Source organism: Aspergillus tubingensis (assembly GCF_013340325.1).
Source record: "Aspergillus tubingensis WU-2223L DNA, scaffold_15, whole genome shotgun sequence".
Taxonomy (NCBI): Eukaryota; Fungi; Ascomycota; class Eurotiomycetes; order Eurotiales; family Aspergillaceae; genus Aspergillus; species Aspergillus tubingensis.
The window spans coordinates 210,062-224,301 of NW_023336289.1; the positions used below are offsets into that span (position 1 = coordinate 210,062).

General features: G+C 53.8%; 7 protein-coding genes across 7 annotated transcripts; 4 read left to right on the forward strand and 3 right to left on the reverse strand.

Annotated features, from left to right (window-relative positions):
- Nucleotides 1-466: 466 nt before the first annotated feature.
- AtWU_10896 (putative spindle pole body associated protein SnaD) lies at nt 467-3,067 on the reverse strand (the record flags this gene model as incomplete). The annotated part of the gene is made up of 1 exon (XM_035505998.1): nt 467-3,067. One exon carries the CDS (start codon nt 3,065-3,067, stop codon nt 467-469), a length of 2,601 nt encoding a protein of 866 aa, XP_035361891.1.
- Nucleotides 3,068-4,160: 1,093 nt separating this feature from the next.
- Nucleotides 4,161-5,114, forward strand: AtWU_10897 (putative class III chitinase; the record flags this gene model as incomplete). The annotated part of the gene is made up of 1 exon (XM_035505999.1): nt 4,161-5,114. One exon carries the CDS (start codon nt 4,161-4,163, stop codon nt 5,112-5,114), a length of 954 nt encoding a protein of 317 aa, XP_035361892.1.
- Nucleotides 5,115-5,434: 320 nt separating this feature from the next.
- AtWU_10898 (alkaline phosphatase family protein) lies at nt 5,435-7,539 on the forward strand (the record flags this gene model as incomplete). The annotated part of the gene is made up of 3 exons (XM_035506000.1): nt 5,435-5,512; nt 5,571-5,709; nt 5,774-7,539. The coding sequence occupies 3 exons, from the start codon at nt 5,435-5,437 to the stop codon at nt 7,537-7,539; spliced, it is 1,983 nt and encodes a 660-aa protein (XP_035361893.1).
- A 484-nt stretch (nt 7,540-8,023) lies between these two features.
- AtWU_10899 (RNA-binding signal recognition particle subunit SRP54) lies at nt 8,024-9,683 on the reverse strand (the record flags this gene model as incomplete). Its single annotated transcript, XM_035506001.1, has 2 exons — nt 8,024-9,553; nt 9,606-9,683. The coding sequence occupies 2 exons, from the start codon at nt 9,681-9,683 to the stop codon at nt 8,024-8,026; spliced, it is 1,608 nt and encodes a 535-aa protein (XP_035361894.1).
- Nucleotides 9,684-10,055: 372 nt separating this feature from the next.
- On the forward strand, nt 10,056-10,922 carry AtWU_10900 (rRNA-processing protein RRP15; the record flags this gene model as incomplete). The annotated part of the gene is made up of 1 exon (XM_035506002.1): nt 10,056-10,922. The coding sequence occupies one exon, from the start codon at nt 10,056-10,058 to the stop codon at nt 10,920-10,922; it is 867 nt and encodes a 288-aa protein (XP_035361895.1).
- A 319-nt stretch (nt 10,923-11,241) lies between these two features.
- On the reverse strand, nt 11,242-11,984 carry AtWU_10901 (ferredoxin family 2Fe-2S iron-sulfur cluster binding protein; the record flags this gene model as incomplete). Its single annotated transcript, XM_035506003.1, has 3 exons — nt 11,242-11,486; nt 11,561-11,667; nt 11,725-11,984. The coding sequence occupies 3 exons, from the start codon at nt 11,982-11,984 to the stop codon at nt 11,242-11,244; spliced, it is 612 nt and encodes a 203-aa protein (XP_035361896.1).
- A 361-nt stretch (nt 11,985-12,345) lies between these two features.
- On the forward strand, nt 12,346-13,930 carry AtWU_10902 (mitofusin complex protein UGO1; the record flags this gene model as incomplete). The annotated part of the gene is made up of 2 exons (XM_035506004.1): nt 12,346-12,729; nt 12,806-13,930. 2 exons carry the CDS (start codon nt 12,346-12,348, stop codon nt 13,928-13,930), a joined length of 1,509 nt encoding a protein of 502 aa, XP_035361897.1.
- Between the last annotated feature and the right edge of the window lie 310 nt (nt 13,931-14,240).

Genomic DNA, 14,240 nt, shown 5'->3' on the forward strand with positions numbered 1-14,240 from the left:
TACCTTTCTTGCCATATACTATTTGATTGAATACTATTATGATTTTATTCTTCTGCTTACTAGTTTCTCTGTACTATGCAATCATCATATATTATACTCTTTTTTTTTTTTTTTTTTTTTTTTTTTTTTTGGATCGATTGAAATGTAGGATCAGATTAACTACCGTCTTATGTACGTCTCAACCCGACCATTCGGAAACAACCCCAAACGCCACAGGACAAGAAATTAAAGCCATACCCCCCTTATACAGCACACAACACAACACCGGCACCTCCAGCCCAACCGTTTGTAAATGTATATACCCGAGACACCATAAAAGACCCCAGTCCTAGATAGTAATACCGTAATCCCACACAATTAGCAAGTAGGTAGGCCAAACGAACACACGAACATACAAACGACCAGATCCACAAGAAGGCAATCAGCCAGAGAAACCGTAGAGTTCAAATGAACCAAGCTAAGCTGCTCAAGCTCTCTTCGACCCCGACCGAGACTGCGACGACTTCGTCTTCACCTCTCCATCCACCCCGGTAGCATATTTATACCGATACGCCTGCCTCTTCCTCCCCTTCTCATCGACAGTGACATTCTCCTTATCAGTTTCCTTGACACTCCCCATCTCCTTCTCACCCCACGACCACATCAACGCACGACTCATCCTCTCACGCTCCTTGAGTAGGAGATCCACGCGCCGCTGCCACTCCTTCTCGCGCTTCTCGACGGACCGCGCGATGCGTTCGTCGACTGCAGCGGCGGTTTCGTCCTTCGTGGCGATGATGGATTCGAGGTGCTCGATCTTGGTTCTCTGCGCGCGGAGTTCGGTGTGATGCCGGTCGCGCAGGGTGAGGATGTGGGCTTTGAGTTTGGTTTCGCGGTTGGTGGTGCTGGTGAGGAGGGTTTGGAGATTGGTGTTGGTGGCGCGGAGGTTGGTGAGTTCCGTTTGGAGGGTTTGGATTTGGGACGTGGACGTGGATGTGGATTGGGGTTGGTGTTGGTGGGTGTTTGTTGGAGGGGATGGGGGTGGGCTGGGTTGCTGTTGGGTGGCGTTTTGGAGGTCCTCTTGTTCCTTCTTGAGACGAGTGATGGTTTCCAGGGCCCGCGTGCGTTCTTCGTTGGCTTGGGATAGCTCTTGTTGGGCTTTATCGAGGGAGGATTTGAGCTCGTCCGCGCGTTTGGTTAGGCGCGTGTTTTCGGTTTCGATGGAGTGGATGAGGGTTTGTGCTTCGGTGGCTTGGTCTTGCGAGCGGGTCAGTTGTAGCTCGAGGGTTGTTTTCGCTGAGGTGGCTTCTGCTAGTTCGGTTTGGAGCTTTAATAGTTCTTCGTGGAAGTGTTTGAGTTCGAAGTCTTGGGACGTGTCTTGGTCCTGGGGGAGTTTGTCCTTGGCGAAGGGGTCTGGTGTGCGTCGAACGCTGGGCTGGCCGAGGTCTTTGATCAATTCTAGAATCTCGGTGTAGGTGTTGCCCGTCTCGAGCGGGAGGTCCGCTGCCATGGCTTTGAGGGCATTTTCTTGCGCGGTGACTTGCGACTGTGCGCGCGTCAGATCGGCTTCCAGCGTGCTGTTCTTCTCTTCTAATGGTCGGTTCTTGGTTTCTAGAGAGGCGATTCTTTCCTCAAGTGTCTCGTATGCCTGGTTGACACGGTCAAGCTCCCTTTCCAGCTTTTCGACCTCTAGGAGATTGTCGCTGACCTGAGCTTTGAGGCCATCGATTTCGCTATTCTTCTCCCGGAGCTGCTGCTCCTTGGCGGTTGTAACCTCCTTCAGCTTGGCCATTGTCTCGTCCAAGGTTGCGTCGCGCTTTCGCAGCTGCTCCTGAGCCAAGTCCAATTGCTGGCGCAGATAGGCGATCGTTTCTAGGCGCTCGGTGTCGATATCGGGGTGCGAGCTTCGACTCTGCAGCTCTTTCTGCATGTCACTCATCTGCTTTTGCAAAGTGCCCAGCTCGGATGCGTTCATGGTAGACTTCTGGAGGAAGGACTCTTTCTCCTGGTTTTGTTTTTGTAGAAGCTGGATTTGCTCGCGAAGTAGTGTCTCGTCGCTGCGTTTAGCGTACAGCTCTTCGAGCAGTTCCGACTTTCTCTGTAGCTCCCCTTGTAGGTGCTTGATTTGCTCTCCTGCAGAGGCTGCTTCCAAAACACGTCTGTGGTTCCTTTCAAGTTGTTCATCACGCTCGCGCAGCGCGTCCTTGAGCTCTGCAATCTGCCGGCGCAGATCCTCGGTCACGTCTTTCTCGTTCTTACTGGAAGTACGCTTGTGCTTGCGAACGGAGGGTGTAGTTGTAGTCGCCTCCATCTCGTCATCCGGGTCTTCTTCAATGTTTTCGAGATGCGTTATATCTTTCCCCAGTCCGCCGGCCCGACGCAGCAGATGCGACGGGGTAGACATGTCGACAGGAGGCCCAAATTCACTGTATCCGCTGACCTCCGGCTCATCTTCAACCGCTGGTTGGTGCAATTGAGAGTTGTTCTGGGAGTCTTCCTGCTGCTGGGGTTGTTTCGCTTCTTGTCTCTGGATCTGTGGCTGGGATTGCGGCTGGGGAAGTTCGTCCTGCAGCTCCGGCTCGGGTTCTGACTCGTGCTCAGCATCGGAATGGAGTTCTGGCTCGAACAGGTCGCGCTCCATGTGGTCTATGCTGAAATGCTTGTGGTCCATGGTATCATCCTCCCCCATAAGATACTTCTCCAAGTTGGCAGTAAAGTCATCCGGACCACCGACATCGGATAAGTTGTCCTCATGTGGCAGTCTCAACTCCTCCAGGGGCTCCTCATCCAGCGCGTGGTTGCTCGGAAACTGGCTGAAGTCGACTGTGTACTGCGCTAGACGGGCATCGATCTCGTTCGCGGCGCGCTCGAGAGAGGACGCTCTGGAGGATTTGGGGGAGCGGCGTTGCGGCGAACGCGCGTCATCGAGGTCTGCGCCGGTCGCGCCGTGCGAACTAAAACGGAAGCTTCTTGTGCTGACCGGAGAATAGCTCTCTCCCTGGTCGGGATGAGACGGTGGCGATGAAGGCATGAAGAGGGGAGTTGCCAGCGTGGACGCGCCGACGGTGTCGTGGGAAGTCGTGTCCATGACGGCGGAAACGATTGGGATTGTTTATTGATCAGGGTAACATATGCGATAAGATCGGTCACAACTTCACGTCCCAATCAGGCACATCATCGATTCTTCGGAGAATAGGGGTGGTGGATAAATGAGCCGATAAGGATAGGCGATCGAGAGGGAAAATGCGCGTCAGTTAACGACTAGTCAATTGCTTTGAATGGGAGAAAGAGTGGAAGATGGATGGAGGATCCCGTCAAACATGGCAGCCCCAGGCAGGCAGGAACCGCATTTGGCCCGTCCTTGCTGGCCTGTATCCTCAGGCAGAAAGAGCCGCGAAAGCTCAATGAGGACTAGCGCGATCTATGTAGCTCCGCATTGGGGTCCACCGAGACTATATTTACTTAGTTATTTACTACATAAATAGATATGAAGGCGAGGACGATAATGGCTTGGGGACCAAGAGATTATGAAAGAGATTAGAACGATAAGTCTAATGGAGTACATGAGGAGATAGATTCAAAGAAACGTGCTCAATGCCTTTGCGCAGAAGAAGTGAGTTGCGGAGCTCCCTGAACTGCTTCAATCTACAGAGTACACACAAGTGAATCTCAAGCTTGTCCATGTCTATCACCCAGACTGTAGTATCAACCTGACAGACAGTGGCAACTGGAATAGCATGTATGGCTCTTGATTTGTCATATCTGTGTAGCAAGGGTTTGGATTGAATAGTTGGTGATTGATTTGGTGTTGATGGCCAACAAATCCGGTGATGCTGACATAATCACATAGAAGGTGACACAGAAAAGAGTCTCCAACAGAGCGCATGATCAAAGCAAGACCTCTCCAGTTAGGATTCACTGCATATGCTTGCCATGAAGGGTTGTTTTCATGCAGCCTTTTGATCTCTTCCGATTTGGCTGCAGGTAGGGTTTCACATCCATCCCAACTGATAGGCGAGACCTGAACGGCTAATCAGTGGGCCATTCATTGACGGATTACGCATGGCTCCCATTCCCCGCTGAAACCATCAAAGAGCGCCATTGCGCGCATCCTACACACTCTTGCTCTTCTTTTATACCAGCAAGTGATTTAATTCTCCTCTTGAGGGCCAACTTCAAAGATGCCTCCCGTGTCTCCGCAACCCGAGCGCCCTCGGGTGATCCTCTATCATCAGACGATCTGTCCTGATGGCCAGTACTGCTCCATGCTGCCGCTGCTGGACAACAATACTGGCGTCACCCACATCATCCTGGCCGCTTTTCACCTCAATGCCGATCCACAGCACATTACTCTCAATAATGATCCCCCTCATATGCCGCTGTATGAACCGCTGTGGGCCGAAGTGCCCGCCGTGAAGCAGAGCGGGGTTCGTGTCATGGGACTCCTGGGAGGCGCGGCGCAGGGCTCATTCCGCTGCCTGGACGGTAATGAGGAGAAATTTGAACTATACTATCAACCCTTGCGGGACATGGTGCGGCGCCATGAACTGGACGGGCTGGATCTGGATGTGGAGGAAGAGATGTCATTGTCGGGCATTATCCGGCTGATCGACCGGCTCAAGCTCGACATGGGTGACGACTTCATCATTACGTTGGCTCCAGTGGCGGCGGCCATGTTGGGTATGGGCAACCTGTCCGGCTTCGACTATCGCGAGCTAGAGCGACAGCGAGCCTCCAAAATCAGCTGGTATAATACCCAGTTTTATAATGGTTGGGGTCACCCAGACGACCCTCGGATGTATGCTACCATGATTGCACAGGGCTGGGCCCCGAACCGGGTGGTGTACGGGCTGTTGACGAATCCCGGGAATGGATCGCAGGGCTATGTACCACTGGAAAAGATCGGGCCGATCCTAGGTCTGCTAGTTGAACGCTTCCCCAACTTCGGAGGCGTGATGGGTTGGGAATACTTCAACTCGAAACCGGGAGACCGAGAAGCGCCCTGGCAATGGGCGGCGGCGATGAGCTTGAGCATGAATATGAAGGAGGTGCTACACGTTGCGCGTATGATGCGCTCGGGACCCATGGCCAACAGCTTGATGAATCTTCTTCGGGACATGATGCAGCAGCGATAAATACATAGCGTGCAGCTACTTCCACATCTTGCATATATAGTTATAGAGCAATTGAGAATAACAACTGACTTATACATGGCTTGGTGGCTTGATGTTGTTTTGGGTTGGAGAGCATGTCGTCATCGCTGCGGCGCCTCATCCGTTCCGCCTTTTCGGATTAATCAGTTGATCTACTCGACTAACTGTGAATTGCTTCTTCTTCTCCCTTAACTACCTCTCTTGTTCTCCTTCTCGTCTGTCTCTCTGGAAGAGCTGCATGAGCTGGTGATGCTCTGATTCCTCTTCATCCGCGTAGATCGTGTCGACAGCTTCTCGACGCCATGGTGTCTATTCCCCGCGTAGCTGCTGCTACGAGCTCCGCGGCCCTCCGAGCGACAGCCTTCTTCTTTCTCCGCTGGGTGCGTTGACTGTTCTTCATGGTCTACGCAATCATGGTAGCTAATTGGAGCTATATAGATCCCTGGCCATCATTTCCCACCCCTTATAGTCACTTTATTAGCTGTGTACCTAGCTTCATTGGTGTCGCTTGGCCGGCCGGGCGACCAGAGCAATACCGACCGGCGCAAGGGCGATAAAGATGCTCAACATGCTTCCAGTAAGTAGGCTCAACATGAGCAGGCTCTACCCTCCTCAAAGACACACAGAGTAACTTGCTATAGGATCTCCGCCGCCAACCGAAGGCGTCCTCAAGGTCCTGCTGACTGGGCTGCCGTCCCCCCGACTACCGCTGTCAACGCGTTTGACCGTCCTAATCAACGTTGTCCTCGCCCTCCTCACCCTAGACTTCGTGGGACGAGGCTTCATCCTCTACCCCAGCAATGATCTTGCTTTCTCTCGTATCGGCTACGTCTCTCCGACTACCGCGAATTTGCTGGTCCGTGAACCCGACCCGGCTCAGCTGCCCTTGATCGTATACTATCAGCCAACGGAGGAGGACCCCTCGCGATGGACAGAAGAAGGCGTGATTTATTCGCTGACGGATGCGACGGACTTCACAACCACCGTAACTATCAAGAACCTGGAGCCCTCATCCGCGTACCGCTATTCTCTGTCCAACAATCTGACGGGCTCTTTCGTCACCGCACCGATGCCCGGCTCTAAATCAGCCAACCGTCTAAGCTTCCTCACGTCGAGCTGCATGAAGGCGAATTTCCCCTACAACCCGCTATCGCATCCACTGCGCATCCCGGGGCTTGAGATGATGACAGAGACGGTCAATCGACTGCCGTCTCTGCTCCGACCAGCATTCATGTTGTTCCTAGGTGATTTCATTTACGTCGATGTGCCTCAGCGCTTTGGCTCCTCGATCTCTCACTACCGCAGCGAATACCGCCGGGTCTATTCCTCCCCGTCATGGAACAAAGCCCAAGATAGTCTCCCTTGGATTCACACACTAGATGACCACGAGATCGAGAATGACTGGTCCAAGGGAAACACAACGGCGCCATATCCCGCCGCCGCGGAGCCCTACATCCATTACCACGTCAGCGCGAACCCTCCCATCCCGCCAACACCCTTTGCTAAGCCCGAAAACACCACCTACTTCTCATTCATCAATGGCCCAGCTTCATTCTTCATGGTGGACACGCGCACCTACCGCTCCGAGCCTGCCCAACCCAACTCCACCATCCTCGGCTCCGCACAGCTCCAGTCTCTCCTCGCCTTCCTCGCCCGTCCCGAGCCAGCCGAAGTCCGCTGGAAAATCGTAGCCTCCAGCGTCCCCTTCACCAAAAACTGGCATGTCGGCACCACCGACACATGGGGAGGATTCCTCAACGAACGCCGCACCGTCTTCGAAGCCATGTGGCGCGCCGAGCGCGAACTCGGCGTCCGCATCGTCCTCCTCAGCGGGGACCGTCACGAATTCGGAGCCACGCGCTTCCCAGACCCCGACCTCGAGTTCACCCACGAGGAACTCCTCCCCAACACAGCAGGCGAGGGACTGCACGAGTTCTGTGTCGGCCCGCTCAATATGTTCTACCTCCCCATCCGGACCTACCGCCAGGACGACGACGAAGACGTCGCCATCAAATATATCCCCGACGGAAACACCAAATACGGTCTCATCGACATTGACGTCCAAGATGAGCTCATCACCACCAGCTCTGGCAAAACCATTTCCGTCCCCAGCTCTGTCTTCACTTACTCCCTCTACGTCAATACCGACCTGATCTGGAAATACTCTCTTGCTGTGCCGCTGTCTGGTCAGGAGGCAGTGGTTGCCTCTGCGTCGACCTGGAAACACCCTCGCTTCCCGCCGGGTAAGCTCCTCTTGGATGATCGCGAGGAGGATAGTACGTGGGATGCAGCTGTTAAGACGGTGATTGGCCGGGTTGAGGAAACGGTAGGTCGTGTGCGCTCGTTTGTCTTGGAGCAGGCCTATGGGGTATTGGATAGAGTTAGACGGGTGGAGAGGGTGGATTGATTGATTTATTGGTATCGTATTGGTATGGGGTCTGTGTTTGAACTAGGATTAATATATTTCTCGCTTCTTTCGGTGGTGTTTGGCATTCTTGTTCTTAAAATAATATATTTTGAATAATCTACTATTATTGACTTATGATATATAATGTTAATGGTATATATCTTATAAGACACAAAGATAAGTAAGCTTCCATAGTATAGATTGATGCCCCAGAGGGCCATTCAGATATTAGCGAAAAAGAAAAAAAAGATAAGCAAAAGTAAAATCAAGTCACGCCCAACACCATCATATGCTAGTTACAATCGACGAATGAGGTGAATGATGACTGAACTGAAGCAAGGCGTATATCCCCAGTCTCTTAAAAATCAAACGAAAAGAAGAGACGGAGACACAGGTGTAGTAATATAATCATGGAATGGTAACAACGCGAAAACATGAATCAAAAAGGAGTTTCGAAATGCGTGCATCATCGTCATCATCACAATCACCGTCCTCTACCGCGGCCTCCACCACCACCACCACCGCCACCGCCCATCAACCCACTCATCTGGCTCATCATACTTTGTAGATCCATTCCACCTAGACCGGGCAGACCACCGCCGCCTCCACCTCCCTGACCTTGCAGCATTTGCATCATCTTGGCCATGTCGCCCATGCCGGGCATACCGGGGAATCCACCACCGCCGGCACCACCCATTGCGGCCATGCGCTTCTGCATGGCGGCGAGCTGCTGCTCCTTGTTACCGCCCTTGAGCATGTTCTGGGCGCGCTGCATCTGCTTCTTCTGTCCGCCGACACGCTTGGCCATGCCGGCCATCATGCGGTGCTGGGAGAGCAGGTCTTCCACTTCACGGACGGTGGTACCGCTTCCGCAGGCGATACGGACCATGCGGCTGGGTTGTTCGACGAAATTCTTGCCGTCGCCGTCGAGTTCGGCGGCCGTCATACTGTCGAAGATGTAGATCATGCGACGGAGCTTCATGGAGCCGTCTTCGTCATCGAGACCCGCAGTCAGGTTGGAGAGACCGGGAATCATGCCGGAGAGCTTGGAGAGGGGTCCCATCTTCATGATGGAGGTGATGTTCTCGCGGAAGTCACGCAGCGTGTAGATACCTTCTGAGATGTGCTTGTAGGTTTCCTTGGCGGAGGCCGAGTCCTTGGTCACGGCTTGTACGTGCTCCACCAGTCCGGCCATATCACCCATACCCAGCAGCTTCTGGATGAAGGCCTTTGGCTCGAAGCGTTCCAGGTCCATCAGGTGCTCACCGGTACCGAGGTAGATGATGGGGGTGTGGGTGGCAGCGACGGCGGAAATAGCACCACCACCTGCGGCGTGACCATCCGTCTTGGTGATGATGATGGCTCCGAAGTCTGCGGTGGCCTTGAAGGCAGAGGACTGGGCTTCGGCAGCCTGACCGATGGTGCTGTCGAGGACGAGAATGGTCTGGTCGGGGGTGACGGCGGTCTGAATCTGGGTCATTTCGGTGAAGAGCTCTTCTTCCTGCTTGTGACGACCACTAGTATCGACAATGATGATTTCGAAACGCTCCTTCTTGAACTTGGCCACACCCTCGGCTGCCACAATGGCGGGGTCGGTTTGCGTCAAGCTACCGTAGTAGGGGATCTTGGCTTTGGTGGCATTCTGCTTCAGCTGATCGAAAGCACCAGCACGGAAGGTATCGGCACAGACGAGGGCAGTCTTGAAGCCGCGCATCTGGTAGTGGCGGGCCAGCTTGGTACAAGTGGTGGTTTTACCGGCACCCTGCAGACCGACGAACATGATCACGTTGGAGCGGCCCTTCTTGGGACGGAAGGGCTCCGCATGGGGATCAACCAGGGAAACTAGCTCATCGAAAACGGCCTTTTGAATCAAACGCTTCTTGTTCACGGCGGCAGGAAGAGAGGCAAAGTTGACGCTGGACTTGATGGACTTGCGGAGGGACTGGACCAGGCGAACGTTGACGTCGGCGGAAAGCAGAGCGGCGCAGATCTCTTTAATCATGTCATCAAAGGCCTATTTGCGGTCAGTACATACATCAGCCAGCGAAGAGGAATCTGATTCTCACCTTCTCGTCCAAATTGTTGGAGCGAGTCAGGTCATTGACAGCGGCGTTGATTCGCCGCCCGAGATCCTGAAGGACCATGGCGGGGGTATTCTTGTTGAAAGGGAATAAACCAAATTAAAGCATGTACAAATTAAAATATGCGTCGCTTGCTGCCAGAGTTCGTGAAAGGTGGCAGAGACGACAGTATAAAACGAATGGAGGATGCAGCGAGTTGGATGAATCGATGGACTGAGAGGCCAACTGCGCGGGCGAAGCGATGCGGAGAGCCCCGCGGCCAATCACAGCCGTGCGTTGCTGGCCGCCCGCGAGGGACCCAAAAATTGCTGGGAAAAAAAGTTCGGGATTCAATGCAAGTTCATTGCATTTTCCACTTCATATCTCCTCCCACATTCGGGTTTAAGTTATATTTCTTCCAGTCAATTTTTGAAATAGTTAATATCAACCGTCAAAATGCCTCCCCACATGAAAAAGCGCAAGGTCCTCGAGTCGTTGCAGGCCGGTCCCAAGAAGAAGTTCAGAAAGCAGCGCGAATACCACAGCAGCTCCGAAGAAGAGTCCGAAGACGATGAACCCACCGATTTCAAGGCTGTCAACTTGGCCGATTCCGACGATGAGGAAGTTCAAGTGAAGCAGCCCAAGAAGCAGACCAAGTCGATTGGCGCCTCTACGAAGAGCAAAGCGGCGGAGAAAGACGAAAGCTCCGACGAGGAGGAAGCCGACGAAGACGAGGAGGATGGTGATGTTGAGTCAGAAATCGATTCTGAAGGATCTGACGATGAAGAGGGTGCCGACTCCGATACTTCTGCACCTGCGACAACGGGTCGCAGAGCTGTCTCCAAGCGCAATGATCCCTCGGCCTTCTCCACCTCTATCGCGAAGATTCTGTCCACCAAACTCCCCACATCCGTTCGAGACGACCCCGTGCTGGCGCGCAGCAAAGCCGCCGCCCAGAAGAGCACCGACGTGGCGGAGGAGAAGCTGGATCGGCAAGCGCGGGCCAAGCTGCGTGCGGAGAAGAAGGAAGAGCTGGACCGTGGCCGTGTTCGCGATGTCATGGGTCTGGAGCGTGGCCAGGCGGGTGCCGTTGCTGAGGAGGAGAAGCGTTTGCGCAAGATTGCCCAGCGTGGTGTGGTGAAGCTGTTCAATGCCGTCCGCGCCGCTCAGGTGCGCGGAGAGGAAGCAGCCAAGGCAGAGCGCAAGAAGGGTACCGTTGGTATCGGCGAGCGCGAGAAGGCCGTGAACGAAGTCAGCAAGCAGGGCTTCTTGGACCTGATTAGCGGGAAGAAGGGCAAGCCGTTGAAGATCGAGGAGGCTTAAGGAGTTTTACGAGAAGTTTCTGTTCGCTGTTCAAGACCTGGCATACCTTGGGCGTTTGAGGGGTTGCTCTACTGTTGTTTCTGTTTCATTTTATCTCAAGTGTTTGGATTAAAAAGTGATATGCTATTTACAGGTACTTTCATGCCAAAAAGTGAATGGAGATCGGTATACCCAATAGAGACACGTTCGTTTACAAACCAATGAGCCCACAATAACCATAGATAGACCTGGAACCCCTCCCCAGTGTATGCGCTTGGATAATCATACAGTCCGTCCCTCATCCCCGGGCGCCTCTCGCATATACTCGTACAAAGCTCTCTTATTTCTTGGGCTCGAAGTCGCTTGCCTGCAAGTTTCGAGTCATCGACGGGAGCCGGACCACGAGACCATCGAGGTCCTTGCTCATGGCCACTTGACATCCCAACCGGGAGGTCTCCGTCAGACCGAACGCCAGATCCAGCATGTCGTTCTCGTCGTCCGACGGCTCTTCCATCTTATCAAACATGTCCGGGTCCTCAACGATCACATGGCAAGTCGAGCAGGCGCATGAGCCACCACAGGCACCTGCAAGTTTCCCGTGTTTGTCAGTCACTATGCCCCTATAATTCAGCGCATCCCCGATAACTGGCATTACACACCTTCCATCTCGATATCGTTTGCCTGTGCGATATCTAGCAAGTTGTCATCCTCAGAGACCTGGAGCTCAATCTTCACGCCATCCTTGTCGATGAACGTCACATTGATTCTGCGCATTAAACATTAGTATAGGTAGTGTACGAAGCCAGCGTTCGCGATGACTCACTCCTCCCCGGGCTTTGGCGGCGTGATATGGCCGTGCTGAGCACCGGCCGTGACGGAAAAGCTGCGGCGAGCCATCCATGACTGTTGGCTCGGGAAGTTCCTCCGGGCGTTTATGGACAGTCTGCTTGAGGCAATCACTCGGGGTGTCTGAGTCGAGTAGGAAGAGGTGAGGAAACTCTTGGATTGGGTGCGACCGATGCTGTTCCCGGCCTTGGGAACGGCATGACGCAGGTTCAGGCACGCTTCTTTCCAGAACGACATGGCGCAGGGATGCTGGGAGAAGACGGAGAGGAGGGAGGGATATTAAAGAAATAAAAAGAATACTTTTAGAGAGCGCAATGCGAGGGGAGAGGAGAGGAGAGGAGAGGAGAGGAGAAGCGGACCAGCAGAAGTGGAGAGGAAGAGAGAGAGCAACAGAGCGAATCCTGGGGCACGAAAAAAAGGCGAAGCCGAACAGCGGCGGGAAATTCGGGCTTCTTCATTCGTCGGCTTTGCTTTTTTCGCCTTCTTCTCCGAATTGCAAGCTTCAACCTGCTCTTCTTTCTTCCCCCTCTTGACCTTCCATCCTTATCCCCGAAACAACTAACTAATTCCCTCCCTTCTCCCTCTCATATCTTCCATCATGACTGCCCCGCTGGATGGGCCAAATCCCCTCCGTCCTTACTACATCCCTCCCCAAATCGGTCTGGACGCCTCCAATGTCTCCTCCCCTCCCGATGCGTCATCGTCAACTCAAGTTTTTGGTGGTTCGGCGCGCGATCTTCTGCCCGACCTGGACTACTCCGATTACCTCGACAACTCCCCCTCGGTGTCCAGCTGGATTCGCGATGCCTTGGACGAAGCACTCCGTCGATACCTCGGTGTGCTAACTGCCCAGCCCTTCGATGTCGCCAAAACCATTCTACAGACCTATGTGGCTCCCGATGATTCTGCGGAGGGACAATGGGCGATGCATGATCGCCGGAGCTCTGGGCTGGACAGTCAGGTCGACTCCTACGACGAAGATGTGTGTACACGACACAGACAATGGCCATGGGTGTGAAATAGCCAGCTAACATTATGTTCCCTTGGGGCATCCTTAGGAATCCCTCTCCTCCGACGATGAGAGCAGCTACTTCACATCGGCAGCTCCCGCAGTGCCAACACCCTCTACTCCCCGATCCCGGAAGCCTCGACGCCATATTACCGACCGGAGCGGCTACATCCCACCCCAGACCTCGTCATCTCGATATGCCTTGGCCATCAAGAACCCCTCCTCCTTGATGGAGGTGCTGGGCCAGCTGTGGAGCACCAGCGGGCCATCGTCGCCCTGGAAAGCGACCAACGCGACCTTCATCTATTCCCTGCTGCTCCCAACCTTGAACACCTTCATCCGCAGTCTGCTCTCCGCCATTGTTGGCCTGCCAGAGGAAGATGTAACTTCTTCCATGACCGCAGACATCCTGACGTCCACCGCCCCGGTCGCGACGTTGGTCCTGTCCTTCATCTCTTCGTCGCTGTCGGCGATGCTTCTCTCTCCCATTGACACTGCACGCACATTCCTCATTCTCACACCGGCCACTCACGGTCCCCGCTCGCTTCTGCGGGCTCTTCGCCAGATCCCAACCCCCAACTGCACCATCCCCCCTCACTTGATCCCGATCACCATCCTTCACTCCAGTCTCCCTAACTTCATCATCAACACAACCCCCCTGGTCTTGAAATCATACCTTTCCATTGATCCCGTGCTGAACCCGTCGGCATGGGGTCTTTTCACCTTCCTGAGCTCGGGCCTGGAGCTCGCAGTCCGGTTCCCTCTTGAAACCGTCCTTCGTCGCGCGCAAATCGCAACATTCACCTCCCCGAGTCTCCGGCAGCAGTCCCGCGGTACCATCCGCTCAGTATCCTCCCCCACTACTGCCGAGGCTCCGACGACTGAGGTCGAGACCATCGTGCCTACACCTCAAACCTACCGCGGCATCATCGGCACGATGTGGAGCATCGTCTACGAAGAGGGAGTGGCACCCGCGCCGGAGACTGATCGTGCGCGCCAGCTCATGAAGAAGCCCGTCGTACAGCGGAAACGCCAGGGCCAGGGTATCAAGGGATTATACCGGGGCTGGCGTATTGGCATGTGGGGGATTGCCGGGATTTGGGGCGCCAGTCTTATGGGCAGCTTCAGTGTGACCGGAGAGGATGAGTCGATGGCCAGCGGAGGTCGCTTCTAATGAATAGTCACTCATCGGGCTACCTTTCGCTTCCACCCAGATCTCCTCTCTAACTCTCGACCTCTCCTTTCATTCGTTGTTCCTTTCTTCGTTTAATACCAATACCAACTGACGCTGCTATGGGATGTACTTTATTTTATTGTTTTTACTTGCAGTTGTCATATCTACGGAGCAAGCGGAATGGAATCGGCGTTGGAGCCTGTCATCTTTACAATTTATATATTGTTCATGTAGATCATACAAATCAACATCTACCTACTCTTCATTCCACATTGTCACCACTACTCTGTTGCTCACTTCTAGATCAATC